Source organism: Phlebotomus papatasi, chromosome 2, assembly GCF_024763615.1.
Source record: "Phlebotomus papatasi isolate M1 chromosome 2, Ppap_2.1, whole genome shotgun sequence".
Classification (NCBI taxonomy): domain Eukaryota; kingdom Metazoa; phylum Arthropoda; class Insecta; order Diptera; family Psychodidae; genus Phlebotomus; species Phlebotomus papatasi.
In genome coordinates, this window is record NC_077223.1 from 47,443,962 (window position 1) to 47,464,401 (window position 20,440).

The 20,440-nt window shown below is 35.3% G+C and overlaps 2 protein-coding genes across 4 annotated transcripts; both read right to left on the reverse strand.

Moving 5' to 3' along the window:
• Positions 1-580: 580 nt before the first annotated feature.
• LOC129801366 (LIM/homeobox protein LMX-1.2) lies at positions 581-12,406 on the reverse strand. Of its 2 annotated transcripts, XM_055846315.1 has the most exons (7): positions 12,100-12,246; positions 11,891-12,035; positions 6,935-7,160; positions 1,987-2,407; positions 1,651-1,801; positions 1,485-1,583; positions 581-774 (listed from the first exon to the last, which is right to left on the reverse strand). In XM_055846315.1, the coding sequence occupies exons 2-7, from the start codon at positions 11,901-11,903 to the stop codon at positions 614-616; spliced, it is 1,071 nt and encodes a 356-aa protein (XP_055702290.1). In that variant the 5' UTR covers positions 11,904-12,035; positions 12,100-12,246; the 3' UTR covers positions 581-613. The 2 variants fall into 2 exon arrangements, with proteins under 2 accessions (XP_055702290.1, XP_055702291.1); XM_055846316.1 differs by having other exon boundaries at positions 11,891-12,406.
• Positions 12,404-20,430, reverse strand: LOC129801361 (inositol polyphosphate 5-phosphatase E). Of its 2 annotated transcripts, none has more exons than XM_055846302.1 (4): positions 20,316-20,430; positions 18,504-20,129; positions 12,930-13,168; positions 12,404-12,857 (listed from the first exon to the last, which is right to left on the reverse strand). In XM_055846302.1, the coding sequence occupies exons 2-4, from the start codon at positions 20,022-20,024 to the stop codon at positions 12,749-12,751; spliced, it is 1,869 nt and encodes a 622-aa protein (XP_055702277.1). In that variant the 5' UTR covers positions 20,025-20,129; positions 20,316-20,430; the 3' UTR covers positions 12,404-12,748. The 2 variants fall into 2 exon arrangements, with proteins under 2 accessions (XP_055702277.1, XP_055702278.1); XM_055846303.1 differs by having other exon boundaries at positions 20,267-20,430.
• Positions 20,431-20,440: the final 10 nt, after the last annotated feature.

The following is a 20,440-nucleotide window of genomic DNA, read 5'->3' on the forward strand; positions in this document are numbered from 1 at the left end:
AAAAGTCGTGGAAAAACCAATGTCTAAACCACAACATCTTGCAAAATTGACGACCTCAAGTAACATCTCCATAACGTTTTACGTTATATGATACCACTTATGGTATTACACAGTAACTTCTTGAGATTCACAAAGTTACTCCACCTCCGTATTTTGGGGTCAAACGAATTTTCTTGGCCAACAACGCAAAGATGAGTTAGAAGAGGAGAAGAGTTTGTGGGTTTTGCTTTAAGGTTGGAAATTTAATCGGAAGTTTTGCCGCTTTCACCATCATTATGGGTGACAGCTTTGGGGAAAACCACATGGATTTTCACGAAGACGGCATTTGGGGTAGATGTTTCCACAACAAATAGGGAAAGTGGTACATCTTTGCCGAAAACTTTTCCCTCTTCTAGAAGAGTATAATTCCTATAAAATACACATCAACGGCATTAACATTGTTGCCTTAACAATCCTTAACATCGCACAATTGACTTTCAGATACACGCACCAATTCTTATATAAGTTTGAGGGGGAGAAACTGTGAAGATTTTTCTGGTGGGAAAAGAAGATGTAAAGTCAAAAATTAAATTCAACTATGTGCTTATGTTGTTTTTTTTTATTTCATTAATACTCATTGTCGAATCATTTTATCATCATCAGCGAAAAAGTAGAGATTCTGCATTGAGTATAGTCGATCAATGGGATTAGCAAAGTTCCCATGTCCACTGTTCAGTTGGTTAATCATACTATGAAAGTTTGAAATATGATCCCTCATCATCTGATGGTCGGATTCTGCAAAGACGCAAAGAAGCATATGTAGAATTTTTGTCAAGAAGAAAAAAAGCACTTAGGGCACTGAGAGAAATCCAAAAAAAGTTAAAATAACATTCCGGAAATGTTAATTTTACCCTGCAGTATTGATCCGAAATCGGTGTAAATATTATGCTTTTTTAGTGTATTAGAGGTTAAAGTTACCCTTTTTCATGTTAATTTTACCCTTAAAAAGGTATAAAATTAACTTTTAATATATTTTTACACCTAAAAAGTGTTAAAATTCTGAGGAAGAAAAGTTAATCGCACTCCCATTTTTTTCTCAGTGGGAAAATTCAATAAAATATAGAAATGGAACTTTCTTCTCCAGGAGGGAGCCTTTCACCGGATATCCTAATGTTTCGACCAATTTTTCACATACACAGGAAAGGATAATGTGGCAGAGGAAACAATGAGGGGATTTACAGGTGGCTCATGTATTATGTGTGATGCCAAAAAACCACCCCAAAGTACTATTTTATTTTATTACAAATTTCTAGAGAAAGTTTTGCCCAAAAAGTGGGTGGATATAAAAAAGACACAACATAATGCAACAAATAACAAATGAATTTTTGATTAAGCTATATTACTTCAAAATGTTTTATTGAAGGGGAGCTATTTCCCCCGATGAAAGAGTTGGAACTTTATATGGTGCGCAAATATGATTTTTATTGTATCGAAAGATTTCTTACCAATTGATGTAGCATCAGTTCTTGGGGGCTCAATTTTCAGGAAGTTTTCTTCACAGGGAGACATTACCGACGTTCCAGAAGTCAGAGAATCGTTGTCACCTGAGATGTTCGATAGTTAAGATTAAGTTTCTTAACTTTAAGATTATTCCCCATATTGGATACTTACTCTGTGGATCTTCTTTGATCTGTGCGATGACTTTCTCTTTTCGATTTGATCCTTTTTTGCCTTTTTCATCATCCTCATCCGCTGATTCATTCTTACACTTCTCCTTCTTTTCCATCTTTTTCATTTTGGCTCGCTGATTCTGGAACCATACCTGAAAATGCGGTGGAAATTTGTGGGAAACTGCCACATAACCAGTGACCTGGAAATGGGACATTTTCCGCATGTGGACCCCACAAAGAGTTCACATCGATTCCTGCGTGTTGTGTGGCTATTCTATGTGGTTTCATTATAGCTGGGAAATTGGATGTGTGGACATGAAAAACCTCATGTACTCACTTGCACAATCCGGAGGCTTAGGCCAGTGTCGTTGGCGAGGCTTTCGCGGGTTTTCCGACAGGGTCGTGGAGAAACATCAAAACAAGCCTTAAAAGCTCTTCTCTGTTGCGTAGTGAGGATGGTGCGGGGTCTTTTGGGTCCTCTACGACTGTTCCGACTGTAGTCTTCGGGAAAATCTTCAGGATCATTGTAGACAGCAGCTGAAATGGACTGCAGCATCTCCACTTCCTTCTCATAGTCAATCCGACAGAAGAGTTGACCCTGCTTCAGGACATAGTGGTCCCCCTTCTGCAGCTGAACACCACACACCACACATACAAAGCATTTCAGGTGGAAGAGATCCTCAGCATCTGTTCGCATTACAAACTCATCCGAGGAGATCCTCTCGCCACACGCCACACACTTGTTCTTGACGAATAATCTGCAAAGAGTCAGTTTTAGACCATCAACATCTCATGAGGCTCTTTCAGGGCAGCTGCACAAAATCGTGCCCTGAATTAGCAGATGAGTCTTAAAAAGGGGTGGAAATTGATAAAAAGTCACCCTCGCACGATAATTCAAAAAGTTAATGAGGGATGTACCAGGGAGCATTTCATCCCTCTCATCACTTTAATTTCTTCATCGGTCGATGATGGCAAAACTACCATGGCACAGAGTATTTACTTTTGACCTTCTCACCGTTCCCTGAGGATATTCCCATGGTGACCAAACAATGCGGAGGAAAAGATTCTCATATATTTTGTCCCATCGTCCAAGAAAAATAAACAAATCCCCGATTTATTTTCCTCGCAGACATCAATCTCATATTGGGTGTTTGAGGGGATGGATAGAAAGTTTCCAATATATATTCTTCATCTTTTGCGCCTTTCAAAGAAAACTCATATATTTCCTCTTCTACTAAAGTAAACATGCCCTCAACCCATCCTCATGACATTTCATCTTTGAATACTGCAACATAAAAACAGATTTTTGCTAAAGTGTTTTATGCTCTTGATAAAATAAAATATATCTGTACATTAACTTTAGTCAACGATTTAACGAATAGTAAACAGTTTTTATAATATTTTACATATAGGGAACTGGGGTAGTAGTAAACAATGGTAGTTGTAAACACTGTGATTTTTTCATTAATTTTAAGACTCCAGATCCAGAGGATAAAACCCATAAGCATTCATAGATACCATAAGGATATATGTCCACAGATGAATTGGTCAATAAAATCCTAATAGGGGAGACCGGGAAGGTTTGGGACACTTTTTCATGTTTTGACTTTGAGACAGTATTTCAAAAAATCACGATGATGTATTACAATTTCATGTGGTCTATAGGATACTTATGGGTATTGACTATAATAAAAAGTATTTGATAGAATTTGGAAAACAAATTAGTTTTCCTTAAGAAGATAAAACATTTAACTTTACGCTTTGTCCCAAACCTCCCCGATTTGGGGCAGTATTGGACGCAAAAAGGTATGTTTGGGACGAACTTTTTCTCGCATAATTTGCATTATTGGAGAACATTAATTAATTTAAAATACTAGAATAAAAATATTTCTAATCGAAATAAAAATGTTTAATCTTTTATTTCATACTTAGAAATTAATATCAATTTAATTTGTACAATAGAGTCATTTATTGTCAATCACTTATTTAATGTATTTTCTTCTTCTGTACTATCCTAGATTTCTTTGCTTTTATATTCTAAATATTGGAATTATGATCATCAAATTCCTCAGGCGAGTAGATTCTTTTGACACTTTTAGTTTTGAACTCATTGGCGGATTCCTGTTTGATTTTACGACAACTGCATTGTACCAGTTTTTTCCTTATTTCTCTGAAAAAGCTCTCGTCTTGCCTTTTCTGGAGAACTTGTGAGAATTTTAGAGGATATTGCTCGAGAAATTTTCGAGAAAATAGTTTTTAACGGGATTGAGCAAAGGTCGAATATCCTTTGGAGAATAAATTATTGATTCCCAAGACATTGATGATTTAATTAATAATAATAATAATAATAATTTTATTCAACTCCGCATTCCCCCCATACCATGCGTCCGCCGCCGTCTTAGCGTTGGTGACCAGCCTCCGAAGCCAAACGGCGGAAATGCTTCATCATTGGCTGTATAAGCATTCTTTAGTTTACAAAGTCGTTACAAAATTTTTTTTGACTCACATAATTTGCCAAAACATAAAACATTTGCAAAGCACAACGCAAAAGCATAGGGATTCGGAGCGAAAATTAAAGAGGAGTCGCATAGCCATTGGCTGTTTGCGTCCTCTAAGGGATTTGACACTCCATAAATTGATTATGAAGGAAAAAAAAATCTTAAGCTTAACTTAAAAAAAAGAAAGAGAAAGGAAGAACGAAAAGTTTTGTAATACATTGTACCAAAATGAAACATTCCTTGTCAGAATTTTGTTGGATAACTCTGAAAGTCCGGAGACAGGCGCCACACAAGTGGCAGCAAAAAAGAGACAACCAAATCAGACTGCGGCAGCAGCACCGCAACCCCAAAAGGCCCCCACACCCCCAGGGACAAAGCCCCGGCCACCCCGTGCCCCCCCCCCCAAGAGTCGCAGGTCCGCCCTGTACAAAATTGGGGAAGAGAAACCGGTGAAGTCGGAAAAGAGAAACCCGTAGAGCAAAAATGCGACCGGGAAGAACATTTTCGGGAAAAATGACTTTTATTTTTAAAGTAGGGGAGACCGGGGTATTGTCCCTGTAAACAACTGCTCAACTGGTAAAGTTTGCACAAGATGAAGATTTCCAGTGGAAACTGGGAATTACTCTCCATTTTGACAATAAAAAATTGCACGCCACCTACAATTTTGTCGAAAATCAACTTCCCAGTCATCCCCTTTCAGGTGTCCCAAACATCCCCACGTGTAGTTTTGGTATTTAAAACCTTTATGTAAAAAACAAGAGCGTATAATCTCTGGAACTTTTATTAAAATATGTTCCCAGATTATACTGCTAGCTTATGAGATAAAAAAGTTTTGATTATATATCGCTGATATAAAATACAAAAAGCAAAACTGAGAAATCAAAAAATACAATTTTTATCAATTTTTAAGAAAGTGTTCCTGGAATTAAAACAATGAAACTGAGGATATCCATTCTTTTAGTCAAGATACATCTTAATATTGCTTACGATTGAGTAATGGTTAAATCCCATCTATTTCAAAAATTTACGAAAAAATCGCCTTGTCCCATACCACCCCTGTCCCAAACCTCCCCGGTCTCCCCTACTTTAAAAATAAAAGTCATTTTTCCCGAAAATGTTGATATTTCGATTATTTTGATCATTTGGATTTCCACCTGCAAATTAAAAACTGTGTAAAATAATCGAAATGTAGCAATACTAGTTCTTTCTTACATCTTTTTAGATTATATTAATGCATTTACTAGATAAATTGAGATTTTCATTATTTTAAAAGATTTTATAATTGGTCAGAAAACAGCATTTGGGGTAGATGTAAACAGGCAATTTCCCCGTAATTGTAGATGTCGTGAGTGTAGAATGAATGGAAAAATATTTTGTCTTTTTCGTCTTCATTTCATTCGTTTGACAGCTGCATCTCATGGTGGTAAATTTTTCGTTGTGTTCAATAAGAAGTCACATAATGTCAAAATATGGGGAAAATCCATTGAAAAATGTCTTTGATTTGCATGCTTTTAGTTTTTTTTTTGCTATTTTAATTATTCCTTGTAAAAAGTCTAGTGATTTTTTTGAAAAATAAACAGTCTTTACATATATCTCTTAAGTAATTAAAATAATTAAAAGTGGTTAAGTTAAAGTTAAAGTTAATTTCAAGGGTGGAAAAAAGGGTGTTTATTTCTACCCCAGGTATTTTGTGAAAAGAGAAAAATGTACAGTGACACAAATTTTCTTTTTATGGAAAACTCAATTGTTTTCCAGCATCCGCATTACCCTCGATGAATTGCCTATACTCAAGGGTAAAATATGAGCTAAGAAATATTTTCCAAAAAATCACTGTGTGCTTGGAAAATCACCTCAAATTCTCATCTATTGAAAATGTTTACATGTGCCCCAGTCTCCCCTATTGTACTTTATATTGATCCCTCAGAATATAAACCGAACAACTCGCGAATGGCCAACTTTTCAGGAGAGTGATTTAAAGCTGAGATTTTACATGCTGATCATAGGATTTTTAAGATTTGAAACCCATATAACTTTGGAAATAATTAACTTTTCGGTATAATCACCTGAAAGGTAAAGGGTGTCAAGGAGTACCCAAAAAGCAAAAAAAAACGAATTTTGCAAAAAATCGAGTTGTTCGGATTATATTCTGAGGGATCGATATATTTTTTTTTAACTTAACAAAAATTGTGAATAATATATTAAAGAAACAAAAAACAACACTAGAATATAAAAATACTATTTTGAGTACTCGTTCTTGTTTTTTTTATTCTTAGAGGTAATATAAGTTAAATTTACAATAAATGTTCAATAACCAGTTCATAACCAATTCATTATGGGTTAAAACGTATATATAATATAAAATTAATGGGTACAATCTTAATTGAAAATTATATAGAAAATTTCCTTAAAACTCGAGTTGATCTCAGAAGAATTTTATTCATACTTCAATCGTTAATCTGAATTGATTGGCATCATGGCAGATTGGATGTGTGACTTATTTGATCGTTTTCTCCATCATCCAGCCCATAAATATGAGACGAAAGAAGATAAATTAACCCCTTTCAGCAATAATAGCATCACAAGTCAGTATATTTGTCATCACGGGACTCATTTGTCTCATTCACCTCTGTGATTGCTTCCTAAAACTGTCGCCCTCAACAGGGGCGACCGTCCGGAAAGCTATCGCGACAATTGAAACACAAATTGCCGCCAAAATGTGCTAAATGAGGCCCTTTATCGGGGCGACGATGGGATGGTGATAAGTTGAAAAATGTCTCTTTTCCATACCTCTCATAATCGATCCGACAGTAGAGTTTCCCATCTCTGCTGAAGCAAGAGTCTCTGAGGCGACCAGAGCACGAGTTGCAATTAAGACAGGCCTCATGGTAGGTCATCTCCACAACTTGCATTATGTATCGATCGTAGATGGGCCGATAGCACATGCCACAGAGTGGTGAGTCCTCTCTTATCTGTGCCGATTTGGCGCCTTCCGGACATTTCACATCCATGGGAACTTCGTCAGGTGGTCAGAAGGGTGAGGAATATAGAGAGAAAGAAGTGGGAGAAAAGTTAATTTCATTTAACACTCACTAATAGCTGGAAATCCCATCGGCAAATATTGGATTTTTAACACATTACATGTAAAATTTGCATATCGCAACTGCTGTGACAATTTGTTGCGGAGAAACCTCTTTGTTTCCGATTATTGGAAAAATTTGAATAATTCCTCGAATTGTGGGTATTTCATAAAACCCATTGCCCTCCCTATGGGTGATTATCTCGGAAAAACTAAAGATTTACTATGACAAAAATAATAAAATTAAACGATACCTTATATGCAATTTCAAAATTTATACTCAAATTTGATCCTAAGACAATGCTTTAATAATAAAATGCAATAACTGATCAGTAAAAATTAAATTAGCATAAATTTAAAAATAAAATGAAAATCATAAATTCTAAATGCTTCCAAGTGAAATATTTTATGAAAAGGCATATGAAGAAGTTATGAATCACCTTGATTGAAAGGGATTTTTCAAATTTATGATTAAATTTTAAGTTTTTATTGTTCAAAATTCAATTTCTATTAACCATTTTGTATTATTTTCTGATCAATTTAATTTTTTTAACTGACCAATCTTCTAATTTCCAAAAAAACGTTTATTCAATTTATTTTAGAGCATGGTTTGGTAATTGAATTTCAACTTATAAAAATACATAGGGTAAATTAAGCTAATTCAAAACTTGCTTCAAATGGAAATTTTTTGCTACTCCAAATGGAAAGGTCACTGTTTTCATGATAACTACAGTACTAAATTATTATATTTGATATATTTTCTATATCACAGTTTCATTATTTAGTTAATTTTGCTCCAAATAAAGTGAAAATCTATTCATATTCACAAATTTTAATTTGTTAATTTCTCAGAAAAATTAAAAGTGTACCTTTTCACCATAGAATTTTTCATCGATCGACCATGTTTTCCAATGAAAAAACACAATGAGGTGACTGTTGTTTATTCGTTTTGTTTAACATTTATGTCATATTTCTGGTTAATTTTAGTTAAATTAAGTGCTAATCTTTATTGTTAACGGTATGTGGAGTTTTCAAATGAAATATTTACCTATTTCGTGAACAAAAAGGGTTTTTCTGAAGTGTCTGCAAATGCTTCAATAGGAAACCACGGAAATATGATTTTTTTGGAGAGCTTTTCTTTTTATTTTAGATGAGTAAGGAGAAAAGACGAGGAAGAAGAACAAATTCTGCATTCAAGAGCAAGTCAATAAAGTTTTGGAAGCCTTTCGACGCGGTTTCACTTACACTGTTTGTCTCCATTTAGAAACTTTCCCTTGTCTCCATTTGAATTAATTTGTTTCCAATAGAAGCATTTTACACTCGCGTATTTTTCTTGTATTTAAGAAGTTTTCAAATTATACTTAAAGAATTTTCACTAAACAGTAACATTCAGAAGAGTGAAGAAGCAAATTTATGTAATTCTCTTCAGAAAAAATATGAACTTAATGTGTTGAATCTTCTGTCAAAGTTAAAGCGTCTGGAAATGGTTGTGAATTAGGACATTTACCCTATGATATTTATCGATTCCTGAAATAATAAACGATATTTTGTCCTAAAATTGATCACATTAATTACCATTATAATTAATTAATTACCAGTAAATTAAGTCATAAAATTAATTAACATTAATTACATTTAGAAACCTTATAATCAACTTTAATTCCGATTTTGAATTTCTCTTTAAGGAGTTACATGGTTTTCTCAGGTCAAAAAAATCATTTTTTTTTTATTTTATAGTATAACATTTGAAAAATATTTTCTGAAAATTTCAAGTCAATTGGAGTAAAACTCTCGGAGGTACTGGTATAGGGAGAAATCCTGCCTACCGCAAGGTCTGTTTTTTGAGGAATGGTTCCAAAAATCAGCTACCAACAGTCGAATTTTCAATTTTTTTTTAAATTTTGTTCTAAAGTTACTCTTTTATATCCCAAAAGTTGGAATTTCTAAAATATTTTCGACACAACAAATTATTATCAGAAAAAAGGCCTATTTTCCGATCTGAAAGACCTATGTAACCCCTTAAGTCAATTTTTCCAGTTTTGAAGTAATGTAGGGGTTACAATGAATGTTATAGATATATGTTTTGCAATTAGGCCTTTTTTGAAAATTTATAATGGTCAAAAATAAGAATGTATTGGGAAATGATAGAATTTGTGGAAATAAGTTAAAGCTCTGTAAAATCGATTTCGTATTGTTTTAGCCAATGGATGGGTCTGTGAGACCAACTTGCGATAAAAAGTTATAAATAACATAAATAAAATAATAAAATAGAAAATTCACGCTTTTATGAAATCCAAAAAAAGAACAAGATTTTCGAAGGAAGAAGGGGTTTAAGTAAAACTATTTTAATAAATATTATTAATGTTTCGTGATGTATATTGTATGTCAGTTTACTATTGATCTAAAATCGGTCTACTACTGAAATAAAATGGTTCAATTGAACAACTAAACCCAAATTGAAAATTGAGTAAGGATGCATGCTTTAAAATGCTTTGATCTCTGGCTTAAAAGCAATTTTAACACGTGAAATGGCTTTACTTATAAAACGGACGACAAAGATGAGGCGCACTTTGGTAGGTCAATTATCTAAAATGTCGATAAAATCTTTAAAATCATTGAATTGGACTAGCACACGAGCACTTATTTTATTCTCCAAGAACTCAAGATTAGCCAGGATACAGTTTTGAACCATTTGCATAAAGCGGTCTTCAGACTAGACACTAGAGGTTTAGCCCAGTTCCCGAAGGTCTCCAAATCCTATAGCGAGCAATTTTATTGCTTCTTGAAAGCCTAATAAGTTAATTATCTTTATTAATCCAATTCTAAGTTACATCTTTCCAAAAAACCGTGACTGATAAGGAATTAAAGCAGTTAAGCCATATGGCTAAGTCTTAGGTCTGAAGCCCGTATAAGACTGGTCTCACGAAAAAAAAAACATGTGTATGGATGCCACGCGAATTGTCGAAAAAGAACTTTTTGGACCGAATTGATGTCTTATTCTTGATTGAAATGTAACGAAATGATGATTCAAGCATGGTGAGCCGATCCAAACGATCGTCAAGTCCGGATTAACAGACAAAAAGACTTTGCTGTGTGTTTGGTGGGATTGAAAGGGAATTATCCACTATGAGCTGCTGTCTAATGGTCAAACGCTCAATTCGGATCTCTTATTTTCAATAACTGACCAGATTGAAGTAAGCGATTGACCAAAAGCACCCAGAATTGGCCAATAGGAAAGGTATTGTGTTCCATCAAGACAACGCCAGGCCATACACAACTTTAACGATGCTCCAGAAGTTCCGAGAGCTTGGACAGGAGGTTCTATCGCACCCGCCGTATAGTTCAGACTTGGCAACAAGCGATTTTCACCTTTTCGAGCATTTGAAAAATTTTTCTGATAGTGCAAAATTGTCCTCAAGAAAGGCTTGCAAAAATGAGCTAGTCAAGCTTTTCACCAGTAAGGAGAAGGGAGGGGTTCTTCAATATTTCATATTTGAACTAAATCGGATAATCTTAATGGTGCTGGCACACCTTTTCAATTTAGTGAAATTTAATTTCAATTTAGTGAATTTCAGTTTACCACTAGATACATTTTCATTTCATATTTTTGCATATTTTCAATCAGAAAAAGCAATTTCAATTTTCATTTGAGAGAAAGAAACAGTTTAATCTGATTTCTATTTGAAAGAGGGAGAGGTACAATTTCAATCTATTGAATTTCACTAAATTGAAAAGGTCTGCCAGCACCATAACTATGTTAATTTGATCTTCAAAATTAGGCTTAAAAAGGCTCAAGACTTTTTACTTGATCTAAGAGCTCATGGATATTTCCATTACATCAGATTTTTAACTTAAAAATTAAAAGTTGTTGCAGAATGGAAAACTAGAAAAAGCACTTTATCAAAAATATTTGTTAACCAATTAAGGATGACATTCATGTACATTTAGCAAATAACTGGAAGATATACAAATTGTACAAAATTTTCCTATAAAATTCATTTGATTCGATTAAAGTTGATATGGAAAACAAGAATGGTATTAAGAATTTCACTCAAGGATTTCTATATGAGCTGCATATCCTTCGATATTAAACGGATGAACCATATGTTTCCCCTCTAAACTATTGTCTCCCGCAGGAGTCATATTGGTGTCTCCTTTAATAAGCTTATTGGAATTGGGCGCGAGAGAGGAAAATCTGCCACCAAAACACCTGTTCCCTCTGACGCGATTTACCATTATAGACACTCCAATTTTGAGGGTATTGTGTGTCTCAAGCAAAATGTTGAGAGTCAATCTGACAAATCACTGTTACTATTTAATCCGATTATGATATTTTTGTTCTCGTTTGAAGCTCTCACAGAGAGGGTAGATTTTAATCTCTTATAGTCAAAGGACAAAAGCAAACATATTGACTTCACTATTCGCCTCTTTGCACTATATCAAACAATTAATTTGATACAAATTGTATTTATGAGGATTTTTTGACTTTATGGGAGGTATTTTATTGAAATTACGCTAAAAAAATCCTATATTTTTATTGGATTTGAAAAGAAAGAGGATGATGTAGGTAAATCCGTCGGTTTTGAACATGAAGCATATGCTTCATGCACCCTCTGCAACAGATTCTTGCAATCAAAAAAATGTTAATAAAATAATGAAAAACTCACTGAATGACAACATTTTGGATAATTATCTGCTTCTCAGACACTGATGCTCCTTCCTGGAGACACTTTTCCAACTAAAACCACTTGTTATTGCACAAAAACTCTCAATGAGCGTAATTGACGGTGCTTCATGGAAAAAACACGTTGACTGCGAAATGGAAAATATGCAGATAAATAAGCACTTTTATGGAAAAAAAAATATTATTGCTAACGTTAGAAAATAGAATAATCCTGATCCTCCTGTTGCCTTGTCTCAGCATTATGGCGAAGAAAAGGCGCCAGGAAGACGACGGTTGCCATTTTTCGCCATTATTGCCATTTTCATCAATTTTCCTGGGCGACGCACGCAATCTTATTGAGCCACGAAGGTTTTCCCAACACATTCAATGGCATTTTCTCACTCAGTTCACGAGGCGCAAGAGAGACAGATGACTGCATGAGCCGATGGAAACTCCTCCTTTTTCACCAACAAACACGCCCAATGCCCACAAAGATGAACACAAATACAGGGATAACTTTTTGTACCGATTACACCCGATTTGATGTACTTTTTTTTATTAGCATCCCTTTTACATGTCTGATATGAACATTCAAATATTGAGTCAAACTGTCATAAATAGTCCTTATAATAATACAAGAGGGGTTGACTAGAGTATTTGATCATCGTCTTTGGTTCCAAAAATAAGAGCACTAGCATCTTTACCTAATTTTGATTAGAGATTTCTATACACAGGTCATCGAGATCATTGATCAGAGAACTATCAGAGCCAGATCATAGTGGAAATTATTATGGCTGGAGGATTATAATTGGATGAAAAACATTTCCTGCGAATCGCCTTTTTGGAATCTTTGGTCGTATAATCACTGAATACTGCAAACAACGGATGAGCTTTGATTTTTACTGTTGAGTCGCCTCTTCATGCCCTCAATATACACGTCGCGATTGAATAATCCAGCCGCAAGGGGCATTCTACAAAAGACAGAAAAAAAATATGTCAATCATTCACAATCGTTACTCCCTGACTAATGGATCGTGACTCACGAATCCAGTCCCGGTCGAATGGCATTCCTAAAGAGAGCCCAGACGGGCTTGTGGTCTGATGTGACAATGCTCGGTACTGAGTCATACGCTAAGCACTCTACGGGACTCTGCATAGGAATCAGAGCACTACCGCGTCTCAATCCCAACGGTGTGGAGCGATACTTAAAGAGGATTCTATCCGTATACGCTGGAGCTCGCTGCTTGCTGGATGTATCAAATTGCTGGGTTCCAGGATCATACTACGAAAATACTCTTTATTCAAGGGCTGACATTTATCTAGGTACATGTAGTGTACACTCAGTCCCGGCATTAACTCTTTCGCGTCATTAAGGTCATATATGACCCGTGAAAAAAAAATTTTTTTTACTATTTACACTAATTGAAATCTATCTGTTTGTGCACGACATCATAATAGAAGGATGTAAGATTCTTGGCTAATTTTTTCAAGACTCCAGATATTCAGGAAAAGAAAATATTTGAGATCAAAAATCACTAATTTCGAACTTTGTGAAATGACTTTTCTTTTTCAAAATTTTTTATATTCATTTATTTTTTTCAGCAAAAAGTTCTTTAAAAACACAAAATCGAATATCCAAAGATTGTATATTGCATATTTTGATATAATAAACTATTCTCAATTTTCCAGAAAAGCGCGTAGAATTTTCCGGGTCATATATGACCCTATTGTCGTCAAGGGAAAATTTTATGTAAGTGTTTTCGTGCCAACAATGTAGTTGGGACAGTTGGGAAATTGTTTTTCTTTGTGAAATTCAGGAGGAAAATATCTTGCTCCTGGACATTTCATCTTATATCTGATGAATTATAACATATTTTGCAATATTTTAGAGTATTCTGCAAGCGTCTCATATTGTGCAATTGTATTGTGTGTGAATAAATATGTGGATACGTTTATTTTTGCCAAATACTACTCAAAATATTGTGACAGTGACTGTTCAAGGAATTACCAGGAAGATTCCTTGAACACCAGGAGTACAGTGTTCATCAAAACAATCCAGTTTGCCATGGTTTTGGCCAAATTAATAACTTCAAGCAAAAAACTTTTAGAAGGCCCATGATATAGATTTTGAAAATGGTATGTACTTGTACACTTCCCTTGAGGACAACAGGGTCATATATGACCCGGGGTTTTTCCGAGTTTTTACGCAATGGATTTTTTTTCCTCTCTAAAAAATTATATTTGATCATAAAGCATTAGGAAAAACTCAATTTTACATGAATTCATCTGCTGAATAAAAGTGTGACGCGAAAGAGTTAAGTCCTTCGGGATTATGCACCTGACGGAATTATGCACATACAATTATGCAAGTTTGCCTACCCTTGGGAGTCAATTTATGAACTCATTTTTATAATACGCCTGAATGTATACTATTTTGCGACGCGGGAAATATGAAAGCATTTTGCTACTTTTTCAGAATAAAACTTTAATTCTTTTATTAAAGGTATTTTTTTTAAATATTCTAACCATTTATTGAAGAACTCTGGCCAAAAAGTACTGTTTGTTTATGCATTTCTATTAAACAATTGAATCTTTTTGTTTGAACTACTTTTACTCCGCACGAAATTCGTTCTACGGCCGATTTATTCAAAAGAAAGCCCCGGCAAGTATGCAAATTTTCTCGATGCATAATGCCATTTCGCGCGTTTTTTTCGGTCCCGAAAATGTGCATAATCCCGGGACTGAGTGTACTATTCTTTAAGATTAAATTAATTTGCAGAAACTCAAAAATATTCTTCCATTTTCCAAAGAAAAATATATTGCGATATTTGCATGAACCGATAAACCGATAATTATCTATATATTTTACTGCTCAAACTCAAAAAGAAGCGGTTATATATATATAATCTTTGTTCTTTCTCTTACAACCGGTCTAGACTTAAAACAATAAAAATATTGATTTACGGTTTTTAATGACCCTCCATTAAAAACAATATCCCCATGCATTTTTCTTTTTCTCCTAATCCCGCTTTTTACCCTCGCGAAAAGCTAGTGATAAGCCTAGATTTGCTTATTGTAGGTGATATTCTTAAAGTGAGCAAACTCTGATTGCGTGCAAGCTCGATTTGGAAGTAAATATGAGAGATTCCACAATTTGGAATCAAATTTCTGAAAAATTGCAAATTTTTTATTTAAATCAAAATGTTTGACCTCTCATATCTCAGGTTCTATTATAACCACAGCGAACCTATGCCACTTCTTGAAAACCTCATAGCCTAGACTACAACACTCTAAAATTTGATTAACTTGCACAATGGCGTTTTTGAGAAAAATTAGTTTGAATTTTGATGAATTTTGACGCTATCGCAGCGCCATCTGTGGTGACTTTTTGAACTTCCATCTGAAAGTGGTCATCAAGACGAAACCCAAAATTTCCCTCAAAATGTTAATTAGAACCGGAGATAGAGGCCGGTCAATTTTCGAACTTTGACCCCTTATAGCTCGGGTCAAGGGTTATCAATCGACTTAAATATTTTTTTTGTTTGATAGGTATAATCTGCGGCTACAACATACTAAAATTTCAGACCGATTCACAAAGGAATTTTTGAGTTACAGTAGACTCTCTCTCAATTGGGCATTTGGGGCAAAATGTCATCCGATTTATTGATAGATTTGGGCTTTGGCTTTGTAAATTCCACAAAAAGCACTCAATTATAAAGAATCACGACAATTAGAACCGGAGTTATGGTCATTTTAAGAATTGATTTTTGGACCCTTATAGCTCGGGTAAGGGGGGTCGGGGGACCTTAAGTTTGGTATTGATCGAAAGTTCTAAGGCCCAGCTATAACATACTAAAATTTGAGTCCGTTCAATGCCATAGGGGCGGAACTATTGAGAAAAAAGGGGGTATTCAAAATGGCGATAGGGGGGGGGGGTCAATGCACCAGGTTGCAATTTTCATACGATATATAAACTTTGTTGAAAACCGCAAGTCGACATCTATTTTAGTTTAGGGGCTATTAAGCTCTAAAGAACGGCCGACCGGGAACGTAACTTAGCCACCCATATATTCGTGATCAAGAAGTGATGAAACACATTTTGGCCAAGTTTGAGCCCAATCGGACGACATGAAATTTTGTAGGAATATACACTGAGAAAAAAAGAGGGTGCGATTAACTTTTTTTCCTCGTAACTTTAACATTTTTAGGTGTAAAAATATATCAACATTTTTTAATGTTAACTTTACACCTTTTAAGGGTAAAATCAGCATGAAAGAAGGGTAACTTTAACCCATAATGCACCTGAAAAGCATAATATTTACACCGATTTTGGATCAATACTGCAGCGTGAATTAAACATTTCCGGAATGCTATTTTAACTCTTTCGGATTTCTCTCAGTGCAGTGTACTGTTAAGAATCTCACCTAGGAGCTTGAAAAACGCTTTTCTCGATCAGATAGAGAAAATTGTGTTTTACAAAGATGTAGAGGAATAAATTTCATGTCAAATTTTAATTTACGGAAGCTCGTAATAAAGTGAATCAAAATATGATAATACCCCATGCCTGGTACTAATATGCCCCATCATTTTTGAGAATGCTCGCAAAATCACCTTTTAGAAAACGGCTCGATGAATGTATTTCTTTATAAAAAAGAGAAAAAATGACTTTTACAAAGTTGTAGAGCAGTTAAATTTCTATAAACTGCGCTAAGTAGAAGTTTCTGGGGCGCTCGGTTAACTTATAAAAAAATAAAATATCCGTTTTGTTACTTTTTGCCCCAGTCTTCCCTGTCTAAGTTTGGGTTACAAAGCTATCGCACCTAAATTCTCTCTTTAAAGAGTTATTAAGTAAAAATATATACACTGAGAAAAATAAGAGGGTGCGATTAACTTTTTTTCCTCGTAACTTTAACAAATTTTTAGGTGTAAAAATATATGAACATTTTTAATATTAATTTTACACCTTTTTAAGTGTAAAATTGACATAAAAGAGGGTAACTTTAACCCCTAATACACCTAAAAAGCATAATATTTACACAGATTTCGGATCAATACTGCAGGGTAAAATAAACATTTCCGGAATGTTATTTTAACTTTTTTGGATTTCTCTCAGTGTAGGTTTACTGAGTTTCATAAATTAAAAAAAAATGATGAATCACGATTTTAAAAATTGTTGCAACGTTTAGCTAAATATTCCTTTGAAATTTACGAAAACTAAAATGTAATAAGTTCTAACTGGTTTAAAAAATAGTTTTTTTTATTAGCTATCCAGCCAAATAAACGAATAAATTAGTTCAGAAACAAAATCAAATATAAAAGTTATTTAATAACTTTTCAATGTCAAAAGGATTTTTTTGGTAAAAAATACACATTCGGATTTTGAGCAAAACCGGAACCTTTAACTCTTTCGCGTCATTAGGGTCATATATGACCCGTGAAAAAACATTTTTTTTACTATTTACACTAATTGAAATCTATCTGTTTGTGCACGACATCATAATAGAAGGATGTAAGATTCTTGGCTAAATTTCTCAAGACTTCAGATATTCAGGAAAAGAAAATATTTGAGATCAAAAATAACGAATTTCGAACTTTGTGAAATGACTTTTCTTTTTCAAAATTTTTTATATTAATTTACTTTTTTCAGCAAAAAGTTCTTTAGAAACACAAAATCGAATATCCAAAGATTGTATATTGCATATTTCATATAATAAACTACTCTCAATTTTCCAGAAAAGCATGTAGAATCTTCCGGGTGATATACGACCTTATTGTCGGCAAGGGTAAAGGTTTATGACAGTTTTTCATGCCAACAATGTAGTTGGGACAGTTGGTACATTGTTTTTCTTTGTGAAATCCAGAAGGAAAATATCTTGCTCCTGGACATTTCATCTTATATCTGATGAATTATAACATATTTTGCAATATTTTATAGTATTCTGTAAGCGTCTCATATTGTGCAATTGTATTGTGTGTGAATAAATATGTGGATAAGTTTATTTTTGCCAAATACCATTCAAAAAATTGTGACAGAGACTGTTCAAGGGATTACCAGGAAGATTCCTTGAACACCAGGAGTACAGTGTTCATCAAAACAATCCAGTTTGCCATGGTTTTGGCCAAATTAATAACTTCAAGCAAAAAAACTCTTAGAAAGCCAGTGATATAGATTTTGAAAATGGTATGTACACTTCCCTTGAGGACAATAGGGTCATATATGACCCGGGGTTTTTCCGAATTTTCACGCAATGGAATTTTTTTTTCCTCTCTGAACTATTACATTTGATTATAAAGCATTAGGAAAAACTCAATTTTACATGAATTCATCTGCTGAATAAAAGTGTGACGCGAAAGAGTTAAGGCCTCTCTACACATTGCGAGCAATTTTTGTCAAAAACTTCATTTTTGAAGGAAATTGCCTGCAGTGCTCTAGGTATAAAGGTATTTGCACATTGGTAACAATTTTCGTCAAAAATTGCTTTTTTGAAGGAAATTGCCTACAGCACCGCAGGCGGAAAAATCAAAATTCTGTCAAAAATGTAATTTTTGACGAAAATATCTCCCAATGTGTAGAGGCCTTTATTGGAAAGAGTGATGTACCATTTAAGAGAACTTACCTTGTATGTTGGTGGAAAGGTAATTTTGGCCTCTTTGAACCCCTTAAATGCCGCTCCATCGGATAGGACCGTAGTCAGCTGGTCCGTGTGGAGGTACCCATGTGGCAGGTGATCAGGCAGTGGGAATTGGGTGTTTTCAATCCACTCCAGTAGCTTCTCGCGTGGCTCTCCAAGTCGAAAATTGAGGTCTCCGCACCAGTAAACACTATCAAAATTATGAGTGACGTCTTTACTCTTGTGCCGGATGACATAGTTTCGCGGCAAGTCCAGAGCATGTATGATACGTTTGATATCCTGAACACGCTCCTTCACTTTCGCCTGATGGGCGGTCAAGTGGGAAGTAACGAAGAGCATAGATGTTCCGAAGAGACAGAAGGAGATGGCAACGGCGCCCTTAGTGCGAAACGCCGTACCCGGACGGACACTTAGACTGTCATCTTCGGGCAGAGAGCAGAACCAGATGAGATCACGACGAATGAAGATGGCCAGGTGCAAGGTGCCCAAGGATGCGGAGTGCAGAAGGATATGAGATGGACCTAGAGTCTCTTGGAGTGTTACTTCCCACTCATATCGCTCTGAGCAGGACTCCTGTGTCCCAATGCCCACAACATCTGGAACATTGTCCATTCCCAGGGGCAAAACGAAGTCATTCATTTCCTTGGGCGGATTCTGTCCATTCATGTTCCAGGTTCCCACAAAAATCTTCACTTCCCGATTTGGCAGCACCTTTTCGAGTTCCTGGCCACCTAGGAGGGAATTGTAGGACAGCTTGCCTTGAAGATAACTCCTCTCCCTGGCCTTTTCAGTTGGGATGAGATTGAGCACTTGAGCAGCCATTAAGGTATTCCTGGCTAAGGAATCTGCACTAGTTGGCCTCTGATTGACAATATTTCCGCCACTACTGCCCAGGAGAGTGTCGTAAGAGAATGAACGACTGTTCCTATGTTCACTGGTATCTTTGTCAGAAATATTTGGTGCTGAGAGATTCATCTCGTCCAAATTCGTTCCAGGAGGAAAGAGTTTCTTCCTTAGGCGTGACCTGCAAGCAGATACTGCAATGTTTTGCCGTTCAGGAGGTGTAAAAGTCTGCGTGAATTGTCTGGAAGAGGATGAACCATCATCCAGGGAACAGCTCATTTCAAGTGGCTTCTTAGCACAACGATTTCTGGCATTGTCCTCAGAGAGAACACCAATAGTGGGACTATTGGGAGTACTCCGGGAGAGTTTTCTGACATTCTCAGGAGGTGTTAGGGCACGTGAATCAACATTTGTGCAGCAAATTCCTCCGGAAATGTGATCACTAAAACGATTTGTCATGACTTTGGATGTCTTGGCAATACTGCGTCTCTGAACACCCCCATTAGGCTGTACAACTTCGACATTTTCAACGGGCACTTCCTGAACATCTTCTCCAGCCACTGGATCATTTTGGGGTTCAACCCTTGTGGACTTCCGGGGAATAATACCCAGAAAAGTCTTTCTATTTCCCCGACTAGATTGTCCATTAGCTGTTTTCTCCATAATCACAGATTGGTATTTTAATTCAATAAAATCTCATAAATTGGAGGGTGACATCCAACTCCTCTATCACTTGACGAAGCACTTGAGGCCCTTGTGATATTGTTGCTGAAAATAGAATAATCTGTATCAATAAATTACCTTGATTTTTAAAATAGTGTGTTTTCTCATGTGACAATATTATTATTAGACCTTCCACATTTCTAATTCCTATATTTCACAACATTGAGCCTTTTTCTAGCCACCTAACACCCTTATCACATAGTGTAATCAATAAATTAATAGGACACTTACGAATTATTAACATTTGATTACATTTTCTCACTAGAAAAAAAGGTGAGAAATGCTGAAAACAAAAACAGCACTCCTCCCTTCCAACACCGCACTAACACAAATGCACATTCTGTCAAATGCGCGCG

What these genes read in the sequence shown, in the direction of transcription:
- LOC129801366 (XM_055846316.1), bottom strand. An exon ending in TAAGCCTCCGGATTGTGCAA is followed by an intron (nt 1,802 to 1,986) that starts GTGAGTACATGA and finishes CCGCATTTTCAG; the next exon opens with GTATGGTTCCAGAATCAGCG. An exon ending in AACTGATGCTACATCAATTG is followed by an intron (nt 775 to 1,484) that starts GTAAGAAATCTT and finishes GCGTCTTTGCAG; the next exon opens with AATCCGACCATCAGATGATG.
- LOC129801361 (XM_055846302.1), bottom strand. Translation starts at nt 20,024, where the DNA reads ATGGAGAAAACAGCTAATGGACAATCTAGTCGGGGAAATAGAAAGACT. An exon ending in CCTTTCCACCAACATACAAG is followed by an intron (nt 13,169 to 18,503) that starts GTAAGTTCTCTT and finishes GTATTTTCGTAG; the next exon opens with TATGATCCTGGAACCCAGCA. An exon ending in ATTCGACCGGGACTGGATTC is followed by an intron (nt 12,858 to 12,929) that starts GTGAGTCACGAT and finishes TGTCTTTTGTAG; the next exon opens with AATGCCCCTTGCGGCTGGAT.